This window comes from Carettochelys insculpta, chromosome 4 (genome assembly GCF_033958435.1).
Source record: "Carettochelys insculpta isolate YL-2023 chromosome 4, ASM3395843v1, whole genome shotgun sequence".
Lineage (NCBI taxonomy): Eukaryota > Metazoa > Chordata > Testudines > Carettochelyidae > Carettochelys > Carettochelys insculpta.
The window spans coordinates 80,872,778-80,892,621 of record NC_134140.1 but is presented as its reverse complement, the minus strand read 5'-3'; the positions used below and the strand labels follow the sequence as shown (position 1 = coordinate 80,892,621).

Below are 19,844 nucleotides of genomic sequence, written 5' to 3'. Positions count from 1 at the left end.
GAGGGAAATGCCTTCACCTGTTTTTCTGTTATTTGAAAATGAACATCATTATACCCTTGTAGCAGTTCAAGATGCGTTTAGCACACTAGTTACTTGAAAACACCTCAAAAATGGAGGTTTACAGTTGTAAAGAGAATTACAATTTGTACACTGCATTTTAGGCACAGAAAAAAAATAAAGGAAATGCACAGAATTAAGGCTATCCAAATATTAAGTTGTTCACATCACACAACATACTAGAGTACTTCCAGTCACTTGTTTTAACTATGTAGAGTCAAACTGAGATGGAACATTATGCAGGTATATGTGAGAGATTGTAGGTTGATGGGCTTTCCTCCTTCATTCTACTTCCCTCCCACACAGGGCCCAGCCACAATCACAAAGCTGTGCTATCTGAAGGACAGATGCTGCTTTTTGATTTGCACCCATCAAGCAAAAAGCCACCATAAAAGAAAAGGGAAGGCAGGCAAGGCCAAAACCTGCCAAAAATCGACCAGCCATAGAGGGGAAAACATGCTGTACGTTTAAGTGATGCCGGTATCTGCTGTCCATAACATTTCCAGGTGACAGTTACTTATTAAAGCACTATCCCTGATGAAGCTGTCCTAGGAACTTGTGGCTACATACCACAAGTATTTAGAGTTATGGTTTATTGGGACAGTTTTCCTGTAAATATATACAAAAGGATGCATGGTACACGTTAAGTATGAGAGAATCTATGCTGTTGCCCATGCAGCACTCAAGCTGCCAAGATCCATGTATGGAGCATCATGTGAGACTAAAACCCAAAATGAAGAACACAAAACTTATTCCTGTAGGTGCTATGGAATTCATTCCTTGTAAATGGCTTTCTATACCTTACGTGCAAACAACAGTTGTGATATAAGTCATTTTCAATAATAAAGGGGGGAATTCCAAACATATAGGCAACATGAGGACTAAAATGAGTAACAGCTCTCAAAATGGGGTTCACTTCACATGTATGACAACTTTTCTGTGGACACATTTAAATATGTAACTTCATATGTAACTTCAATGATTCATCAGCCTAAAAGGAGCTATTGCATTCATCTTATGATGGATATTTTTGCTGTTGTACAAAAGAAATAGTGATTGGAATTTTGTCCCCACTGATATACATGACAGTTTTGTCACTAACAGGCCTGCTGACGGGCGGGGGCGGGGGGAAATGGGGCAACTGCCCCCCACCTCCCAGGCCTGGCAATTGCCCTGGGCCCTTCTGAAATGCCATGGTGCAGAAGGAGTGGGGGAGGGGGCCAGGACTGATTGCCCCAAGCCCTGCTGCTTCTGCCTTTGGTACCACCACTTCTGGGGGCAGAGAGTCGAGCTGCTTTCCACCTTGCTCTGAGGCCCACAGTGCCTCTCAGGGCCGCTAGTCACTAGCTTTCATGACAGAAAGTTACGGTCCCATAAGTAGAGCTGGTTGAATAAATGATTTTTTTTGATTAATTGGCAGTTCTGATTTTAAAAAAGAATCAGTTCAGGACAAATGAAAACAGGTTTCAAAATATTCAGCAATTCAAAAAAATATTGTTTTGGGTCATTTGACACAAAATGAAATATTTTATTTTAAGTTCAGGTATTTTTAAAACCTTTGCTTTAATTGAAGGAAACAAAGAGCTAGGTTCCTTTTTACCCACCACTGGGGATGCCTTCAGATGTGAGACCCCCAGATTCAATCCCCACTATGGAGAAGGACTTGAACCAAAGTCCTCACCCACTTTTTAGGTGAGCTCTCTTACCACCAGGACATATGGCAATGAGTTCAGGGAAGACAGGATCTTTCTAATATTTATTCACTGGCACAGAAACTTGGACTTGGCATCCCTCGCCTTAGGTGAGTGCTCCAACTTCTGCACTACAGAGCCATTCTCAACTTTCTCTAAGTAGAAGGTGTTGAGAGGGACGATCATCCCAAAACAGCCAATAGTGTGGTACTTTGGGAATTCATGGATTCAAATCCTTCCTTTGCATATGGGCAAGAATTCAGATTCCCAAAGGAGTGCCCTAACCACCAGGCTGTAAGAAAGGCACTACCAGGCACTAGGACGTCTGACAGCGTGAGTGTTGAATCAGCACAATATCCGACAGTCTGCTAAACTGAAAGTGTACACGGCTGTAGTCCTGACCAGTCTCCTGTATGGCTGTGTAACCTGGACCTTGTACAGAAAACATATAAAACTGCTGGAGCGCTTCCACACACGCAGCCTGAGGTCAACACTGCACATTCAATGGCAGGACAGAGTTATGAACCTGGAAGTCTTGGACAGAGCAGGAACCACGAGCATCGAAGCCATGATTCTGAAAGCCCAGCTTTGCTGGACAGGGCACATCATACGAATGGAGGAGTCAAGAATCCCTAAGCAACTCCTCTACGGTGAACTCTCCCAGGGCAAAAGGAATCAAGGTAGGCCTCGCAAGAGGTATAAAGACCGTGTGAAGGCCAACATTGCTCATGCTGGTTTAAAACCAGATCAGCTAGAGCAGCATGCAAAGACTGAACAGGCTGGCATGCTCTCATACGACATGTGTATGACAACTTTGAGAGCAGCAACGCATACGCCTCATTGATGCTCATGAGAGGAAGAAAGCAACAGCAGCAGCCGCACCAACAGCGCCAGGACAATTCTCTTGCCTGCATTGTGAATGCCCATACCGTTCGAAGCTTGGACTCCTCAGCCACATGCGAGCCCACAACCAATGAGCCTGTGCAAGCTCAAGATGTCATCGTCAGACACGACGGACTACCTATACCTCATCATCTTCAACTCTGTAAGGAGACTTCAATCTCATTGTTAATCTACCTTGAAAAAATCCAGTTTTGGTATTTCTGAATGTTTGTATTAACTGAAACAATTTGCTGAATTCATGACATTGATCAATCCAAATCTACGTTTATTAGAGAAAAAATGAGCTGAAAAGTTTTACTCAGCTTCCTTTATAAGACAGTTTTACATTTGTCTGTTCAGCAGTGCTGCTTTTCCCATTCCTTCTTCTAAAAAGGCATTTTTATATAAATAAAGGCAGACTGGCTCAGAAATTACCCCCAAGAAGAAACAAAAAGGGTGAAAGAAACTTATAGTTCTACCACCTCATTTAATTTGTAAATTAAGATGTATACCACCTAGAAAATTCACACCCCCCGTTGTCTATTTAACCTTCTCAATTTCTTCCTTCCTTCGTCACTACCAATGACCCTACACTCTTCTCCCATCTTTTTCCATTTATTTCTCTCATCTTTTGCCAAATTCCGCTTTCACAGATAACATCCATCACTCACAGTCCTTATCAAGCATTGAAAATAAGCACTAAGGCTATGCTTGCTCTTAATTCAGGCTGTTAACTCAGGTTAAAACTACAGCGAAGACACAGCAGCTTGGCTTTTAATTCGCATTAGCTGCTGCAGCTCAATGCCAGGCTTCCTAAACACTTTAAGGGACACTTTATGTCTAACACTGCAGCTGAAAGGTCTGATTCCCAGAGCAGACAGAGTAGATTAACTAGATCAATGTTGATGCCACGGCACAGAGAGCAGTTTACACTAGCCATCTAAGCTGAGAGCCAGTGGGCTTAAAAGGCCTGGGCTCTTGCACCTAATCTGAGCCACTATCAGTGCTCCACTATCCACACTGTTATATTAAGTTAGCTAGCTAGCTTGAGAAGAACTAGCACCAGTCTATCTGTACTGGGAATTATACCTCCCAGTTGCCATGTAAACATGCCCAGGCCTAGGTAAAGTTGCTAGTCTAGATGAAACCATCGGTTAACCAAGTCTTCATTGCTATTTTAACAAGAGTTATCTTATACAGGTTAGCTACCATAAATTAACATATACATACACCTTTTTTGGTTTGCAATGAAGACCAAGAAGAGGTGCATGCTCCAATAACTCTGCAATGGAAACAGAAGGTGACGCAGCACCAACTCTGATATTCACTATAGCACCAAGTTTGAAAAGTGGACATTGATTTTAGTTGCCCACATGGGGAACCTAGGATCTGATTCTTAAAAGCACTAATCTCCCAGAGTTCAAAGTCAAGTCAATAAAGTGCTCAGAATGACGGAAACAAAAAAACAAAAACAAAACAGACTTCAGACGTACCAAATAGGGCAGACAAAAACTGAAAAACATCAAAGTAGTGACTATTTTTGACAAGGTCCTTGAAAAAAATAAATCCCCAGACTTATCCAAAAATGAAACAGTCTATAGTTTTGAAATGCCTACAGTTTTCTCATTATTCTGATTTAAACTTTATCATTGGGCTATTAATCTGATCAAAACACATATATAACATCTACAATCAAGCTTCTTTTACTATTTTTTTTTCAAGATCAGAGTTTGGCAGAACCTAACCTTCTGAGCCAAATGAAAGGGAAATTTAAGAAACTTAACATTTCCCATGCTCTCATCTGAATCAAGTATGCGTTATTAATGTATCTCAACTTGATAATGCATTCATATATATGTATTTTCATAAACTACTCAGCAGCACTATTTTTACTCATTGGAAGCAAGCTAAAATATGATTTACAGGTAAACTTTAATAACTTTATATTATTCTTTGATTTAGTTCAAGAATGTCTTTATTTCCTTTAGGGGAAATACATTAGTTCCAATTAAAATTTCTGCAACCTTTATTCATGGCCATCCAACATCTTGATAGATGATAGTAAACATGACGCAGTCAGTCAGTCAGTCAATGAAGCGTGATTGTAGTGAGGATGGAAAGTCCAATGTGTGAATGGCAGACCTTCCCACAGTGGCTACAGGTCCACTCGCCAGGTGACTGTTGGAGCATACTGTGCTTCCTCGCTTACTTGTGGGCCTCAGTCTGGGCCGTGTGATGATGCCATCCCCTGGACACTGCTTCTCCAAATTGTGAGCTCACATTGTCAATGAGAATGCTGAGTTTCTTGAGACACTGCTTGACCTATCACTGTATGAGCACTTTGGATTTCCTCTCTGGACAGCTCTTGAGTTGGCCACAGAGCACAGACTTCAGCAGAAGTTCTTGTGGCATAAATTACATGTATCCCAGCCAGTGAAGACTGCAGCTGATGTTATTAAGGTTAGCGTGCAGCGCAGTCTGCACAGATGGTAGGCTAGTTCTCTCAGCTTCCACATAAACATATTCAAAATTTGATTCCCTTGTTAAAACTATATATTTGTGCTAAAATACGAACCATGCTTACATATCTAGTAATATTCCACGATGAAACTTACCCCATCTGTAGCTTTCACTAAGAGATCATAAGTGGTTGGATCCTCTTCCCTGTCAATGTCTTGACACACACAAATGCGTCCTGTATGTGGATCTATCTGAAATGCTTTAGATTTTTCATAGTTATGGAATCCATCATAAAGAAAATATTCAATATGACCAAACTGGCCCACATCTGCATCTGTTGCCTTGACCTGCAGGGAAAAAATAAAAATAAAATGAAATTAGATAAACTATTATTACATAATATTTCAATTTGTATGGATATTTGATGCCCAAGTCTTTATTATTGCTTTTTAAAAGATTATTTATTGAATGTAGTAGCTCGAACACTTAAGGGATCCCAATGCACTTTTCACAAAAGTTTTATAGCAGGTACTTGCATAAGCAAATAGAAAATCTATTAGGCAAAAAGACAAGCAAAAAGAATGTGTTCTTCATTTGTGTCAACTCAATCAAGTGGCTAACTACAATTGAAAAGCCTAGACAAAACACCAATTACCATCTATGTAACCACATTAGCTTGCTGTATTTTAACCACACAGGCTAAACCAAGGCTAACCAATACGGCTTTTAAAAAGCATAAGCCTATTTCTTCAAGAAGTTCTTCGATCTTGTTGAACAACTCAGTTGTACATGATTAAAACAACCACCAAGACAAGGCATTAAATCCAATAATTGATTTCCTATAGAACTGTAGTACTGAGAGGTGCAGTGCTGGTTTGGGGTCTACCTAGAGGACCTTCACAAATGTGCCTATGAATTCTTAGAGTTCAGTTTAACATCTTGTATGCAGTGCTTGATGGAAGCGCAAGGAGTAGGTTTTAATCCATGACCACCTAGTTCAAAGGCAAGAGCCCTACTAATCGAACTAAACATATCTATCTCTGGCTGTGTCTACACTATGAGATAAATTCAAATTCAAGGCAGTTAGCTCGATATTACCACGTGACTGTCTTCACTGTAAATACCATTAGCTCGATTTAGGGACCACTAATATTGAGATTACAACATAGCAGTGGCCTGACAGGTACAGCATCAAGCTTGACTTCAGCAGTTTGGTTAAATGCCAGTGTGGAAGCGCCATGTCTTAAAATTGAATGTATTAGCCTCCAGAGGTGTCCTGTATGTAACCCACAATGCCCCTCAGTGATCTGCTCTGGCTGCCACTCTCCAGTAACAGTAAGACTGTGAATTTCAAAGCAGGAGCTGCAAGCCTTTGGCTGTGCGCTCATGTTTGCAGGAGAGCCCGAGAAATGTCTGTCTTTCGTTGCTATTAGATCTGTGAGTACATCTAGCATTACAAACTCCAGAGAGTTTGCGGTTCTGTCTCTACACCTTTTTTTTTTTTTCCTTTCAGCTGCCAGGCACCAGCTATTGGCCCACCACTCCACGTGGCAACAAGGCTGTTGTGGGGCTCATCTTTGCATAAGATGCTGAGAAACTTCTCAGTGGTTTACATTTGTGTGCAAACTTCCTTCCCGCCCCCACAGGTACCACACGGTTGGGGTCTTTCCCACACTCTGCCACATCACATGGGTAGCCCCCAACCCAATAAAAGGATGTGCCTGCCATTTGGTGCTGACCATGCTGCCAGGCAGCACCATGTCATAGATTCCCACACTTGGAGCCCTAAATGAGCACAAAGATATTCGGGGGCTTGCTGCCACCAGGGCGAAGTGTCCCCTGGTGGCTAAGACATATGGGGGCTTGCTAACAAGGAGGGTGGAATTCTCCCCCAGCGGCTAAGCTACTTGGGGAATGCCACCTCAACTGGTCCCCCACTGAACCCCACCCCCATGCCTATTAGTGTGGGACCACTGGGACTTGCTGCTGCTGGAGGTGAAGTCTCCCCCTGGCAACTAAGATATTCAAGGGGACTAAGTCAGCTACTTCAGCATTCCAAGCAGCGCTACAGCCTCACACCACAGCACCCCTCCACACCCTACCAAAAATATTTTGGGAGGCTTGCTGTCCATTGCAGCCACCTGGTGGTTTTATATTTGGTTATAAGATCTTTTTGCTAATATCTGCTATCTGTTTTCATGCTTTGACCCACTCAGGAACATGGGGGGGAGACTAGTTGAGATTCCTATTTGCATTATGAGTTCAGTGTATGATATTTCACTGCCATCCCCTGTGTTTGCAATGTCTGTGTAGTGAAGTGGAAAGTCAAACATTCTTTTCTCCTAGACTTTTCTATCTTCTTTCTTCTAACTTTAGAATACAGTCTGGGCCCCTAATTATTTTCAAGGATCACATGCAATGATGGGAGGTGGGACACTCAGTGGATGGCCAGTTGAGAATACAGCCATTGAACAGAAGCCATGTAGTGCACCAGAAAGCCAAAGACTCTCCCATCAGCAACTCTCTTTTCTGAAAATTCAGCTACAGAAGAAAGACATTTCTGTAAACTTTGTTTATCATCCATGTGAATGCCCTACTTTTCTTTCCTTCCAACTGGAAAAATGGACATTTGCTTAACATGGGAGGGGAACGAGGACAATGCAGTGTGGGAAGATGATGTCAAAGACTAACAAGCATACCCAGAATGCTAACGGGATGAAGGCACTGTGGGATAGGGTCTCACAAGGCACTCGTGCAATAGTTGACGTTTGCCAACTTGAGTGTAGTAGCAATGAGTTGACTTTGTGAGGAGCACATGTGAGGTGAGCATGGTCAAATTTGAACTTACAAATTCTAGCATTACAAAAATCGATCTTAATAAATACGAATGTATATTATAGGGTAGATGTAGCCTCAGCCTGCATAATAAAAGGAGTTCCAGACGGCACATTCACTAGAAAAATTTTTGCAGAGGCAAAATTCATTCATTCATGCTGTTTTGCAGATGGTTAGGATGGAATGCTAAGTAGAAGGTAACTAGAATCATGTGTTTTATTTCACATTACAGTAAGTAGATATTACCGGGATAGCAACACTCTGCCTTCATTACTTAAAACCACTCTCCTGTAAATCTGAAACCAAACTGTGTAGATTAATATCTCACAGAACTACCTCCTTTAGAGATAAACCCCTCTAAAACCAAGTAGTAAATTGTTTTGACTGAGATGAAGCTTGTAAGATTTTGGGATACTTTTGTATAGAGTGGAAATTCTGCCTACATCACTCAAAGTCTTATGAACTATGCATGAAATTTACCCATGTCTAGATGGCCACCCCTCAGGCTATGTCTAAGGCTGCAGGCTTCTGTCAACAAAACGTCTGTGGACAGAAGTTTTGTCAACAGAGCACGCTCCCAGACTGCAGAAGTCTCGGAAGAGATCTGCCATTTGGGAGCATTCTGCCAACATCCTTGTACACCTTGTTCCATGAGGAAGAAAGGATGTCTTGGCAGAGGGGGTTTTCCTGACATTTGGTCCCTTTGTGGATGGGCCAAAGGTCGGAAAAGACTCTCCCAACAGAACTATTGGCAAAAGATAAGAAAACTAAGGTACACAATTTGTGTATCTTTTGCTGACAGCTCCCCAGAGTCTAGACACAGCTTAAGCGATGCATAGGCTTTGTGGTAGCCTCTGAAGAGGAATGTATTTAATTCTATATCGATCAAGCAAGTAGCTTGTGGCCCAGAAGCTATACACATCACAACAACGGATTTACCTTCTTTAATTTGGAGTTCAGCTGTGTACTTATTCTCAGAAGAAGAGCTGGATGGCAGGCACATGCCAGCATCTCAAACATTTTAAAATATTTGAACAACAACAGAGAGGGAACCGTGGTAGTCTATATACTATCAAAACAAAAAGCAGTCAAGTCTGTCCCACGAAAGCTCACCTAATAAATTATTTTGCTAGTCTTTAAAGTGCTACTTGACTGCTTTTTATTTTAAAATATTTGCAACTCTCAAATTAGAAAGATTATATAAATGTCTGTTTGAGTGAAAGATTTGGCAGACAGATATATTATTTACTCAAGGCAGAGGCCCAACTTTTCCATGTGTTTTCCTCAACAGAATCTACATCTTTTATTTCTCTCCTATAGAGTCCAGTATTTTTGTTAACACTCTCCAACACCTAGTGGATTTAAGCGCATTAATAACACTGATTTTATTACACACCACTTAATATTTAGCACCCTGCTGACAAAATGCAACAACATATCACTTAAAATGTTTCAAGTTGATTAGGGTAATGGACAATGAACCAAATACACAGCTCTTCCATCTCATTATTGCAATGCCTCTTCCCCCCCAACACAACTACCACCATTATCACCACAGCAGCCCAAGCATAACTTTATATTTAAGGTGACCATATCTCCATGTCCTAGATACGGGACAGGGAGATGTACGGGAGGGGCAGCTCCACCAAGCCCCGGGGAGCCGGGAAGGAGACAGCAGCTGCCGGCATTTCCCGGGAGCCCAGGGAAAGCAGCAGGCACCAGCCCTCCTGCAGAGCCCCGGGGAAGCTGCAGCTGCCAGCACTCCATGGGAGCCCTGGGGAAGCTGCAGCCCCTAGCACTCCCTGAGTCCCAGGGAAGTGGCAGCTCCCAGTGCTCTCTGAGCCCTGGGGAAGCAGCAGGGACGTGGCAGCCGCCCATGCTCCCCCTGCCTCCCCAAAGCTAAGTGAAGTGACACCCACCAGCAGCTGTACCTGCACAGCTGCTGGTGGAAAAGGTCAGCATGGGGGCACGGCAGATATGGGATAATGAGTCCCTGTTAAAAAATAAGTAAGGACACCTTTTTAGCATCCCAAATACAGGACCATCCCACCTAATACAGGACAGATGGTCACCCTATTTATATTGAAGTCACCTGATCATAGTACAGCAAGGGGAATTACGAATTTCATTCATCTGAATGTGTACTTCTGCTGAGGTGACTGCCCCACACTTGCAAGTAAAGTGTTAACGGAGCCTTATGGGGGCTGCAAAAAAAGCAGTTAATAGGAAAACGTCAGTGAGAAGCACACAATCAAGGCCCAGCAGGACTATATAAAAAGAGTCTTATTGCAGAGCAAACTCAGCAGCTTCCTGGAACCTGAGGAGGGAAGTCTGTTATTGGAGAAGGTTGCAACCAGATGGCACCTTGGACAGACCAGTGCAGAAAGGATCCCAGGGAGAGCAGAAGGTGCTCTAGACAAGCTGCTGAGACTGAGCAGGATGCTGTGCTACAGGGAAGTGGTATAGGGAAAGGTATCAAGACTGGAGACAGATGCAGCAGGAGGATTCTTAGGCGAGGACCTGGAGCAGAGTGGCAGCTGAGGTTCCCTCCATTTGTCCCAGTGGAAGTGGCAGGGCAAGTCACTGAAAGTTAAACACCTCTAGATGGTGGGGGGGGACCATAAGACCTATAAAGTCCAGCCATGAAGAGGTCATGACATCTCCTGATGCTGCAGGAGTGATTGCAGGTGGATGGCAGAGAAAGTGTGACAAGGTACAGATGGGGGTGTTGGCCTCAAGCTAACTTCCAAAATGACTAGGAGCAGGAACCAGTCTGGTGGTGGATGATGCACATCATTACATTTTGTAATTAGACCCTAGGGAAATTCCATGTTATTATGCTTTGTTTACTACTTCAGCACATTCTGTTGCCTGTGTCACTAAATTATCTCTCCCACTTTCTAACTCTCTCTAACTAGAACTATACTCTTAATGGACAGCTAAGTAAACTACAGTAAAGCATGTTATACTACAAAACTTTACAAAGTATTGATGAAGAGAAACTTAAAAGTGTTTCATACCTGAGGAAACTTCAGGAGAAAAAGGTATAAGAATATACTGTGCTAATTTTTTCCCATTTCTTCTGCTGTTATTGATATCCGTCAGTAATAACGATTCTGTCAGCTATATGTTGCTTTATGTAAAATATTGTAGCGATGTCCAAACACTGAGGTACTGTAATGGTATACTTGAACTGTCTCTTGCTTCAGAAAGTTTTATGATGTCAAAAATCTTAATATTAGAACTTCACTACATGTCAAGTCAAAAATGTGATGGGTTACATAGAACAGATGGTACACTGCCAGTACAAGCTCTGAGACCTAAATCATTACAGCTAAGGCTTTGGCAAGCCTGGCCTTAAAAATCTACCAGGGTGGAGATTCCACTACCTCCCTAGCCAACCCAAGCCAGTTTTCACCACCCTCATGAAATAATTTTTCCTAATAACAAACCTAGACACCTTCCCACCCCCACCCCGCAATTTGAGACTGCTGCTTCTCATTCTATTATTTGCCATCACTAAGAACAGCCTAGCTGCATCCTCTCTGGAACCTCACCCCCTTCACATAGGTGAAGGCTGCTAACAAATCCCACCTTGTTCTGCTCTTCTGAAGACTATACAGGCCTAGTTCCCTCAACCTCTTCCCATAAGTCATGTGCCCCAACCCCTCATAATTTTTCACTGGACTCTCTCCAAGTTGTCCACATTCCTTCTGTAGTGCAGGGGGGACAGGAACAACACTGCAAATGTGGCCTCATGAGTGACAAATAAAGGGGAATAGTCACTTCCCTCAATCTGCTGTCAATGCTCCTACTAATGCAACCCAGTATGAAGTTAGCCTTCTTGGCTACAATGCTGCAATGCTGACTCATACCCAACTTCTTCTCTATTGTAATCCCAAGGTTCTTTTCTGCAGAACTACTGCCCAGCTAGTCAATCTGCAGCCTGTAGCAGTGCATGGGATTCTTGCACTTCTCCTTATTGAACCTCATCAGATTTCTTTTGGCTCAAGACTCCAAATTGTCTAAGTCACTCTCAACCTTTCCCTACCCTCCAGCACCTCGCCCACACCTCCTCCCAAGCCACGTCATCCAAAGACTTGCTGAGAGTACAATCTATCCCATCACTCAGATCATTAAGATGTTGAACAAAACCAGCCGCAGACCTCGAGAGCATGCCACTTGATACCAGCTGCCAACTATCCACTGAGCAGTTGAACACTACCAAGTAAACCCAATAATGTAGTCAGCTTTCTGTTCACCTTACAGTCTGTTCATCCAAACACTACTCCTTTAACTTGCTGGCAAGAGTACTGTAGGAGACCATACCAAAAGTTTTGCTGAAGTCAAGGTACAGCACATCCACCACCTTTCCTCATATCCACAGAGCCAGCTATTTCCCACCTTTCCCCATATCCACAGAGTCATCATAGAAAGTAATCAGGTTGGTCAGGCATGATTTCCCCTTGCTGAATCCATGTTGATTGTTCCTGATCACTTTCCTCTTCTCCAACTGCTTTAAAATTGACTCCTTGAGAACCTGACCCATGATTTTTCCAGGGACTGAAGTGAAGCTGACTTATGTACAGTTGCCCAGATTCTCCTTCTTCCATTTCATAAATATTTCTACACTAAAACTATGTCAAAAACTATGAAACTTTAGCATTCAACCACATATTGACGCACTATTAATCTGGCTCTTGAGACAACCAGTGGATGAATTTAATAATTATTTTTATAAATTGAAAAGTTAGGTTCATTACAACTTCATTTTTATTGGTTTAATCTTACTAGGTAGTTATAAATTTCTTAGCATCTAGCTGAATCATTTTATGACATACATAACATTAAATGAAAGATGATCTTGAAATTGAACGAAGTCCTCTGGAGCCTCAAGTCAATGCATTAACCACAAGCCCATCTTTTCCTTCCAAAGAATAATGTGGTATCAGAATGGTGAATTGGGACTGAATTTGGTTGAAATAGAAGGAGAACCTGCCTTTTGCAGATTACTAAACCCTCTGTTCCTTCTTTTAGCATGAGTGCCAGTGTGTTCATGTACATGTATGTATTCATGTACATACATGTGACATGCAGAAAGAAAAGGAGAGAGATCTGCTTTTATTTCAATTATTTATTTCCATGACTACCTATTATCACATGTCTTATTTAGCTGTATTTACCCCTCTGCTATCTGTGCACTCACATATTGTAATCTTTATCCTCTAAAGTCATTAGTACTCCAAGCAGCTTAAACATATGGGAGGCTGAAAAGGAAAGAACTGGAGGAAGTGGAATGCAGATAAAAACTAACAAGAACAGATGAGGCAAGTCACTTCCATCAAAATCCTCAACTTAGACAAGACTTAAGAAGGAGTGTATGTTAATTAACAAAGGTTCTACTTTTCTACTCTCCAATTTTTTTCAGGTACATCTCTGAACCCTTTGAAAGATCCCTGGATTGTTTAGTATTAGGTCTGCTCTTGAGGAGGAACCTTTCATCATTTAGACTTGCTTTAAATATTCTTATTCACCATTTCTGCTGGTCAGCTGGTGATAGCAATGAAAGGCCCCACACAAGAGTGTCTGTTACCGACCTTATGAAATTAATTAATAAAAATTTGCCAGGGACCTTGCAGTTATAGAACTATTCATGCTTATTTGGCTTCCTTGAAGTTTACATGCTACAGCTGTAGTACAGAACATGATGCAATTTTTGACCAAGGACCAAAGTCTCATTCTGTTTAAGTAAAAGATTACTTCAATAGAACAAGGATTTGGCATCAACCATGATTTACAGTTATGAATTAAGCAAGTCTGGAACAGGGATTAAATATCACCTTAACGTACCCATTTACACTATTAAAATTATTTTGGATAACCATTTAATCATTAACACTATGGGGAACAGGATGTGTGGTCAGTGTCTGGGACCACCTCACAGCCCCACACTGCCAGGGGTCAGGGTCTGCTGCCAATCAGTTTTAAAGGTTAACTACAATATAATGATAAATAATACTTATTGATTTAACCATTTAATATTTTATGCCCTTAACACAGAAAATTTGGTATATTAACTGCCATTTAATTTGCTATTTCTATCAATTTTTAAATCAGAGTCATATGCTGCTATAGTATGTCTCTATTATCAATAGTTTGGGGCATGTTTAAAACATAGTACACCATTTTTATGCCTACAATCTACTATTGGAGACTACATGAAGATGTAGCTCTATGTTGTTGTGCCAGAAGATAGTTAAAGTTCCAGATGCTAGAAGAATGTGAGCCCGCAATTGACTATAGAAGATTAATGATGGGTAGAAGCCCATTATAGTCAACAACTTGTTCTTCTTCCTGTACACTATGCTGTCCTTTGAGTTTTCATGATACATACAAAGGAATAACAAATAATGTATTTGAATAAAAATGCTTCAAAACAAGCAACAGAAATCTGAGGACCTAATTAGGTTTGACCTTAGTCACCTGAGTACTACTGATTTCAATGATGGTAGTTGCATGGTTAAGAAAGTCCTTATTATCCACTGTTTCTCCTTGTTCATTCCCTTTCTGACTCGTTCTATTTTACAGCCAACAAATTTTTATACAAGCCCCCTTTATTGTGTTCACCACCATTCTATAATTTGTTAAGGGGACTGCTGCTCCTTATTATGAGGCACTGCTACTCAGAAGAAAAAAGATGGATGAAAAATTGAGAAACTGGCATTAAAAAAAGAAACAAGTTAGCTGGAAACCACAGATGAAGTATGAGGGAGAGATTTTGTACTACTATCTGAGGCAGAAAGCTAATGAGGACATGCTAATACTTAAATACAGGCGAGGAAAGACAAGACATCACACTTTTTGAAGCATAAATACATTATAGCGGTGATCCAAAAGACAATAATTTACAAAAGTGTGATGAGACTGCTATCATTGCAGATTATAGTAATTTACAAGTCAGGAAGCAGGGAAAAAGAGTGAATTATAGCAGGAACAAAGGGAGTGAATTATAGCAAAACAAGAGGAAATGAAGGTAGCAGAAAGAATTTTCACAGTGGACTGATCAAGAGTGTTAGATGTTCACAGTATTAGAGGTGATAATACTGAAAAGACTTATAGTCCTCAGATGTGAAGGGCAAATGAGGCTGTTGTTTTATCACCCACATCTGTTCTTAGAGATAGTCTGAATGTGATATTGGATTCCAGGACAAACAAAATTACAGAGATTAGGCTGAAAGTGTTCTTATTACTTAGCTGGATGCACTCTGGATATATTGAATTAAAAAATGCATAAGACTAAAAAATATAAATTCAGGAATCAGGATTTTCTATAAAAATTACAGTACAAAAAAGTTATAGGACTGAAAAGATGCCTGCTAAACTTCTCCTTCCCATTGTACTGTTAATATCAGAGGTGGCCTTAACGTTACTGGTGCCTTAAGCCAGTTTTTCTTAAACTTTGAGACTACAGAACACCAAACAATATCTTTATGTGGAACACCTGGGAAAATTGTTGTCAGGCCAAGGAAAAAACAAAAAACACCCAAATGCAGAAACATATATAGCAAAAACAAAATGAAGTAATTTAATCTGGCAATGAAGAAGTAACACTATCTACTTTTAATAACAGAAGATATATACGATCAGTGTATAGTATCAAAAGAGTGTCAGCCACTTGCAGCACACCTGCAAGTCGTTCAAGGAACACCAGTGTTCTACAGACCATAGTTTAAGAAACAACACCCTAAGCAGCCTGAGCACCTGCACCCTCCATTCCCTGCAAAGTGGGGAGGAAGTCAGTCCATGGGGTGGGGCTTTGCTCTGGTCTGTGGGGGTAAGAGGAGGGCAGAGAGGCTTATGGAGGTGCAAACAGACTCAGTCGCAAGGCTGGCTAGAGCTGTGGACAAGAAGGAGGGAGGATTGGGGTAGGAAGACCAGGGGTTATCCTGGGTTTTGTGATTTTATTTTTGGTGTAAATTATTTTGAACAACAAAAGCAATAAAAAAAAAACAAGTTTTGGAAGAATGTAAATAAATGTGGTACTGGAATGAGTGATGTTCTTTTGGGACATTTTAAAGTTATGCCTGTAGTAAATGAGTGAAAGATTAAGCCTTACTTAGTAATCAGAACACAAAGATTGCATATTTTAACTTACAATTATAGCTACGTATACAGAGCTCTGCAATGCAGACTGAGTGTATGAACTGCAGAGCACATCAAAAAGAGAAGTTACTCACCTGTAGTAACGATAGTTCTTCGAGATGTGTCCCCGTGGGTGCTCCACAATAGGTGTCGGGCTCGCCCGGTGCTGCAGATCGGAATTCTTCTAGCAGTTTCTATAGGATCGCGCATGCGCCGATGCACGCCACTCCCTTGCACACCCTCGGTCATGTGCGTGATCCGGTCCCCAACAGTTACGTGACCAACCGCCTCGGATGCTCCTGAAAAACACCAAACAGAGATACGAAGCGGGGAGGATGGGCGGGTGGTGGAGCACCCACGGGGACACATCTCGAAGAACCATCGTTACTACGGTGAGTAACTTCTCTTTCTTCCTCAAGTGTCCCCGTGGGTGCTCCACGATAGGTGACAACCCGATTACCCATCTCCTTTCTTGGGTTACTGCTGGGTAATGTGCAGCTTGCCCCCGAAAGGACCGCTGTCGAGAGGCGGGTATCCTCTTGGAATACCCGGTGTAGGGCACAATGCTTGGCAAAGGTGTCATAGGATGACCAGGTCGCCGCTTGGCAAATGTCTTTTAGCGCGATGCCCTTGAAAAAGGCTGTTGATGCCGCCACCGCCCGGGTGGAATGAGCCCTAGGCGGGGCCAGTAAAAGAGTCTTTCGAAGTTCATAGCACATCTTTATGCAGGACACAATGTGCTTTGAGATTCTTTGTGAAGAGAGACCTTCTCCTTTTGATCTGGGAGCGAGAGAGACTAAGAGTCTGTCCGTTTTCCGGAAGGACTTAGTTCTGTCTATGTAGAAGGCCAACGCCCTCCTCACGTCCAGGAGGTGCAGGCGTACCTCCTTGTTGGACCTATGAGGCTTCAGGTAAAACGAGGGTAAAACTATAGGTTCGTTAAGATGGAACTCTGAAGAAACTTTCGGAACAAAGGCTGGGTGCAGCCGTAAGGTTACCGCCTCCTTTGAGAATACTGTGCAGGGCGGCGTTGCCATAACTGCTGCGAGCTCACTGACCCTGCGAGCTGACGTGATTGCAAGAAGGAAGGTTGTCTTTATCATAAGGAGACGGAGGGAAACCGTGGCTAAGGGTTCAAAGGGTGGTTCCGTTAGCGCGCTGAGCACGAGGTCCAAGCTCCACGATGGTGGAAGCGGTTTCCGAGGGGGGTACAGTTTTACCAGCCCATTCAGGAACCTGGTAACAATAGGATGGGCAAACACCGTGGGCCCTTCCTCTTCATGCCGAAAAGCCGATATAGCGGTGAGATGGACCTTCAACGAGGAGAGGGAGAGCCCGCCTCTCTTGAGGTCCAGTAAGTATTCTAGTATGACAGGTATAGGCACTTCAAGGGGAGCTAACTGCTTGGTAGAACACCATGCAGTGAATCAACTCCATTTCTGTTTGTAGGTCTTCCTGGTGGAGATCCTTCGGCTACTTTCCAGGAGTTGTTCAACTCCCTCCGTACATGTACTTTCTAGGGAGCTGAGCCATGGATTAACCATGCTTGTAGGCACAAGCCTCGGGGGTGAGGATGCACTATGGACCCCTGGGCCTGCGTGAGCAGGTCCGGCGCTACCGGAAGGGGAAGTGGTGGACGATCCGACATGCGGAGAAGCAAGGGGAACCATTGCTGTCGATCCCATGTGGGGACCACTAGGATCATGCGGGCTCTCTCCCTCCTGGCTTTCTGCAGGACCTTGTGGATGAGCACCCTGGGGGGGAACGTGTAAAGCAGTGGGCACTTCCACGAAATCGCAAACGCGTCCCCCAAGGACCCCCACCCCAGTCCTGCCCTGGAGCAGTACTGGGGGCACTTCTTGTTGTGCTGAGTGGCAAACAGGTCTATCGGGGGAAACCCCCATGCCTGAAAAATCGGTCGTAGCAGATCGGAGCGGATCTGCTACTCATGTGTGAGTGCGTAGTGCCTGCTCAGCTGGTCTGCCTTCACGTTGGGAGCGCCTGGTAAGTACGAGGCTCTCAACGTTATATTGTTGCCGATGCACCAGTTCCACAGCCGGACTGCTTCCGCACATAAGGCACGGGATCGAGCTCCGCCTTGTCGATTTATATAAAACATGGTGGAGATATTGTCTGTATTGATCCCGACTACTTTGCCTTGTATGTGGTCTTGAAAGCGTTTGCAGGCATTGAACACCGCTCTGAGCTCCAGAATATTTATATGCAGTTACTGTTCCGTAGGGGACCACAGTCCTTGCGTCACCTTTTCGCCAATATGTGCTCCCCACCCTATGTGGGAGGCGTCAGTGGTGAGAAAAATAGAGATTTGTGGTTGGTGAAAGGGTACCCCTGTTAGCATGTTCTTAGGGTTTACCCACCATTGCAGGGATATGCGCACCTCTGTTGTGGGTGACACCACCCTGCGGACGGTATGGGATGCCGGCTTGTAAACGCTCGCCAACCAATGTTGTAGGTTGCGCATATGCAATCTGGCGTTCTGTACCACGAACATTGCCGCTGCCATGTGGCCGAGCAGCTGCAAGCACGTTAAAACCCGCACCGTGGGGCTGTATGTAATGATTTGTACCAGGGAACCGATAGCGCGAAAGCGAGCGTCAGGTAGATAAACTCTTGCTGTGATAGAATTTATGCGTGCCCCTATGAACTCTATGTCCTGTGTGGGGTCGATCTTTGATTTCGCAAGGTTGATGACCAGGCCCAGCGAAGAAAATGTGTTTGCTGTTACGCGTATCATGCGTAGTACCTCCTCTTTCGAGGCCCCTTTCAATAGGCAGTCGTCCGGATATGGGAATATAAATACCCCCTGTCTGTGCAGGTAGGCTGACACCACTGCCAGGGTCTTGGTAAAGACTCTGGGGGCCGAGGAGAGGCCGAACGGCAGAACCTTGTATTGGAAATGTTCTTTGCCGACCATAAACGGGAGAAAACGTCTCTGAGCCGGGTGGATCGTTATATGAAAATACGCATCTTGTAAGTCGAGGGCTGTAAACCAATCTCCATTGTCCAGTGCCGTGACTATAGAGGCGACTGTGATCATCCGAAAGTGTTGTTTGCACAAGTACCGGTTGAAGCCTCGAAGATCTAAGATGGGCCTCCAGCCTCCTGTTTTCTTCTCTGTGAGGAAGTATCGTGAATAAAACCCTTTCCCTTGAAGTCGCTCCAGCACTCTTTTGACCGCCCCTATAAGCATCAGATGGTCCACCTCATGCTTGAGTTTCACCTCATGGGAGGCATCCCTGAGATGAGGCCTGGGCGGAGGTCTTGGCAGTGGGAGCGACTGAAAGGGGATCACGTAACCCGTGGCTATGATCTCTAGTACCCACTTGTCTGTGGTGATCTTTTGCCATTGTGAGTGGAATGGTCGGAGGCGATGATGGAACATTAATTGTGGATGACATTGCACAATGGTAGTAATAGTGCAGCCCTCGATCTGTCCGTCAAACTTGTTGCCTTTGGGCCTGCCCCGAGGATGCACGGCCTTGTTGGGAACGTCGCCTGGGAGCTCTATACTGTTGTTGCTGTTGATGCCGCCCTTGGTCGTAGCCCCGTTGGTACTGAGCACGCTGAGGCTGGTACGGGTATCGCCGTTGTTGAGGGTAATACATTTTCTTTCTGTATGGAGGGATATAAATACCCAGGGTTCTGAGTGTGGCTCTTGAGTCTTTACTGGAATGAAGGATCGAAGCAGTTGACTCTGCAAACAACTTCTGCGTGTCGAAAGGGAGATTGACAATTTTTGCCTGCAGATCCCTCGGG

General features: G+C 43.4%; 1 protein-coding gene across 1 annotated transcript in view; it reads right to left on the bottom strand.

Annotated features, from left to right (window-relative positions):
- Positions 1 to 19,844, bottom strand: part of DCHS2 (dachsous cadherin-related 2) — a 224,659-nt gene that overhangs the window by 149,008 nt on the left and 55,807 nt on the right. The window contains exon 2 of the mRNA XM_074993969.1: positions 5,246 to 5,437. Within this exon, the coding sequence (XP_074850070.1) occupies positions 5,246 to 5,437 (192 nt within the window). The remainder of the gene's footprint in view (positions 1 to 5,245; positions 5,438 to 19,844) is intronic.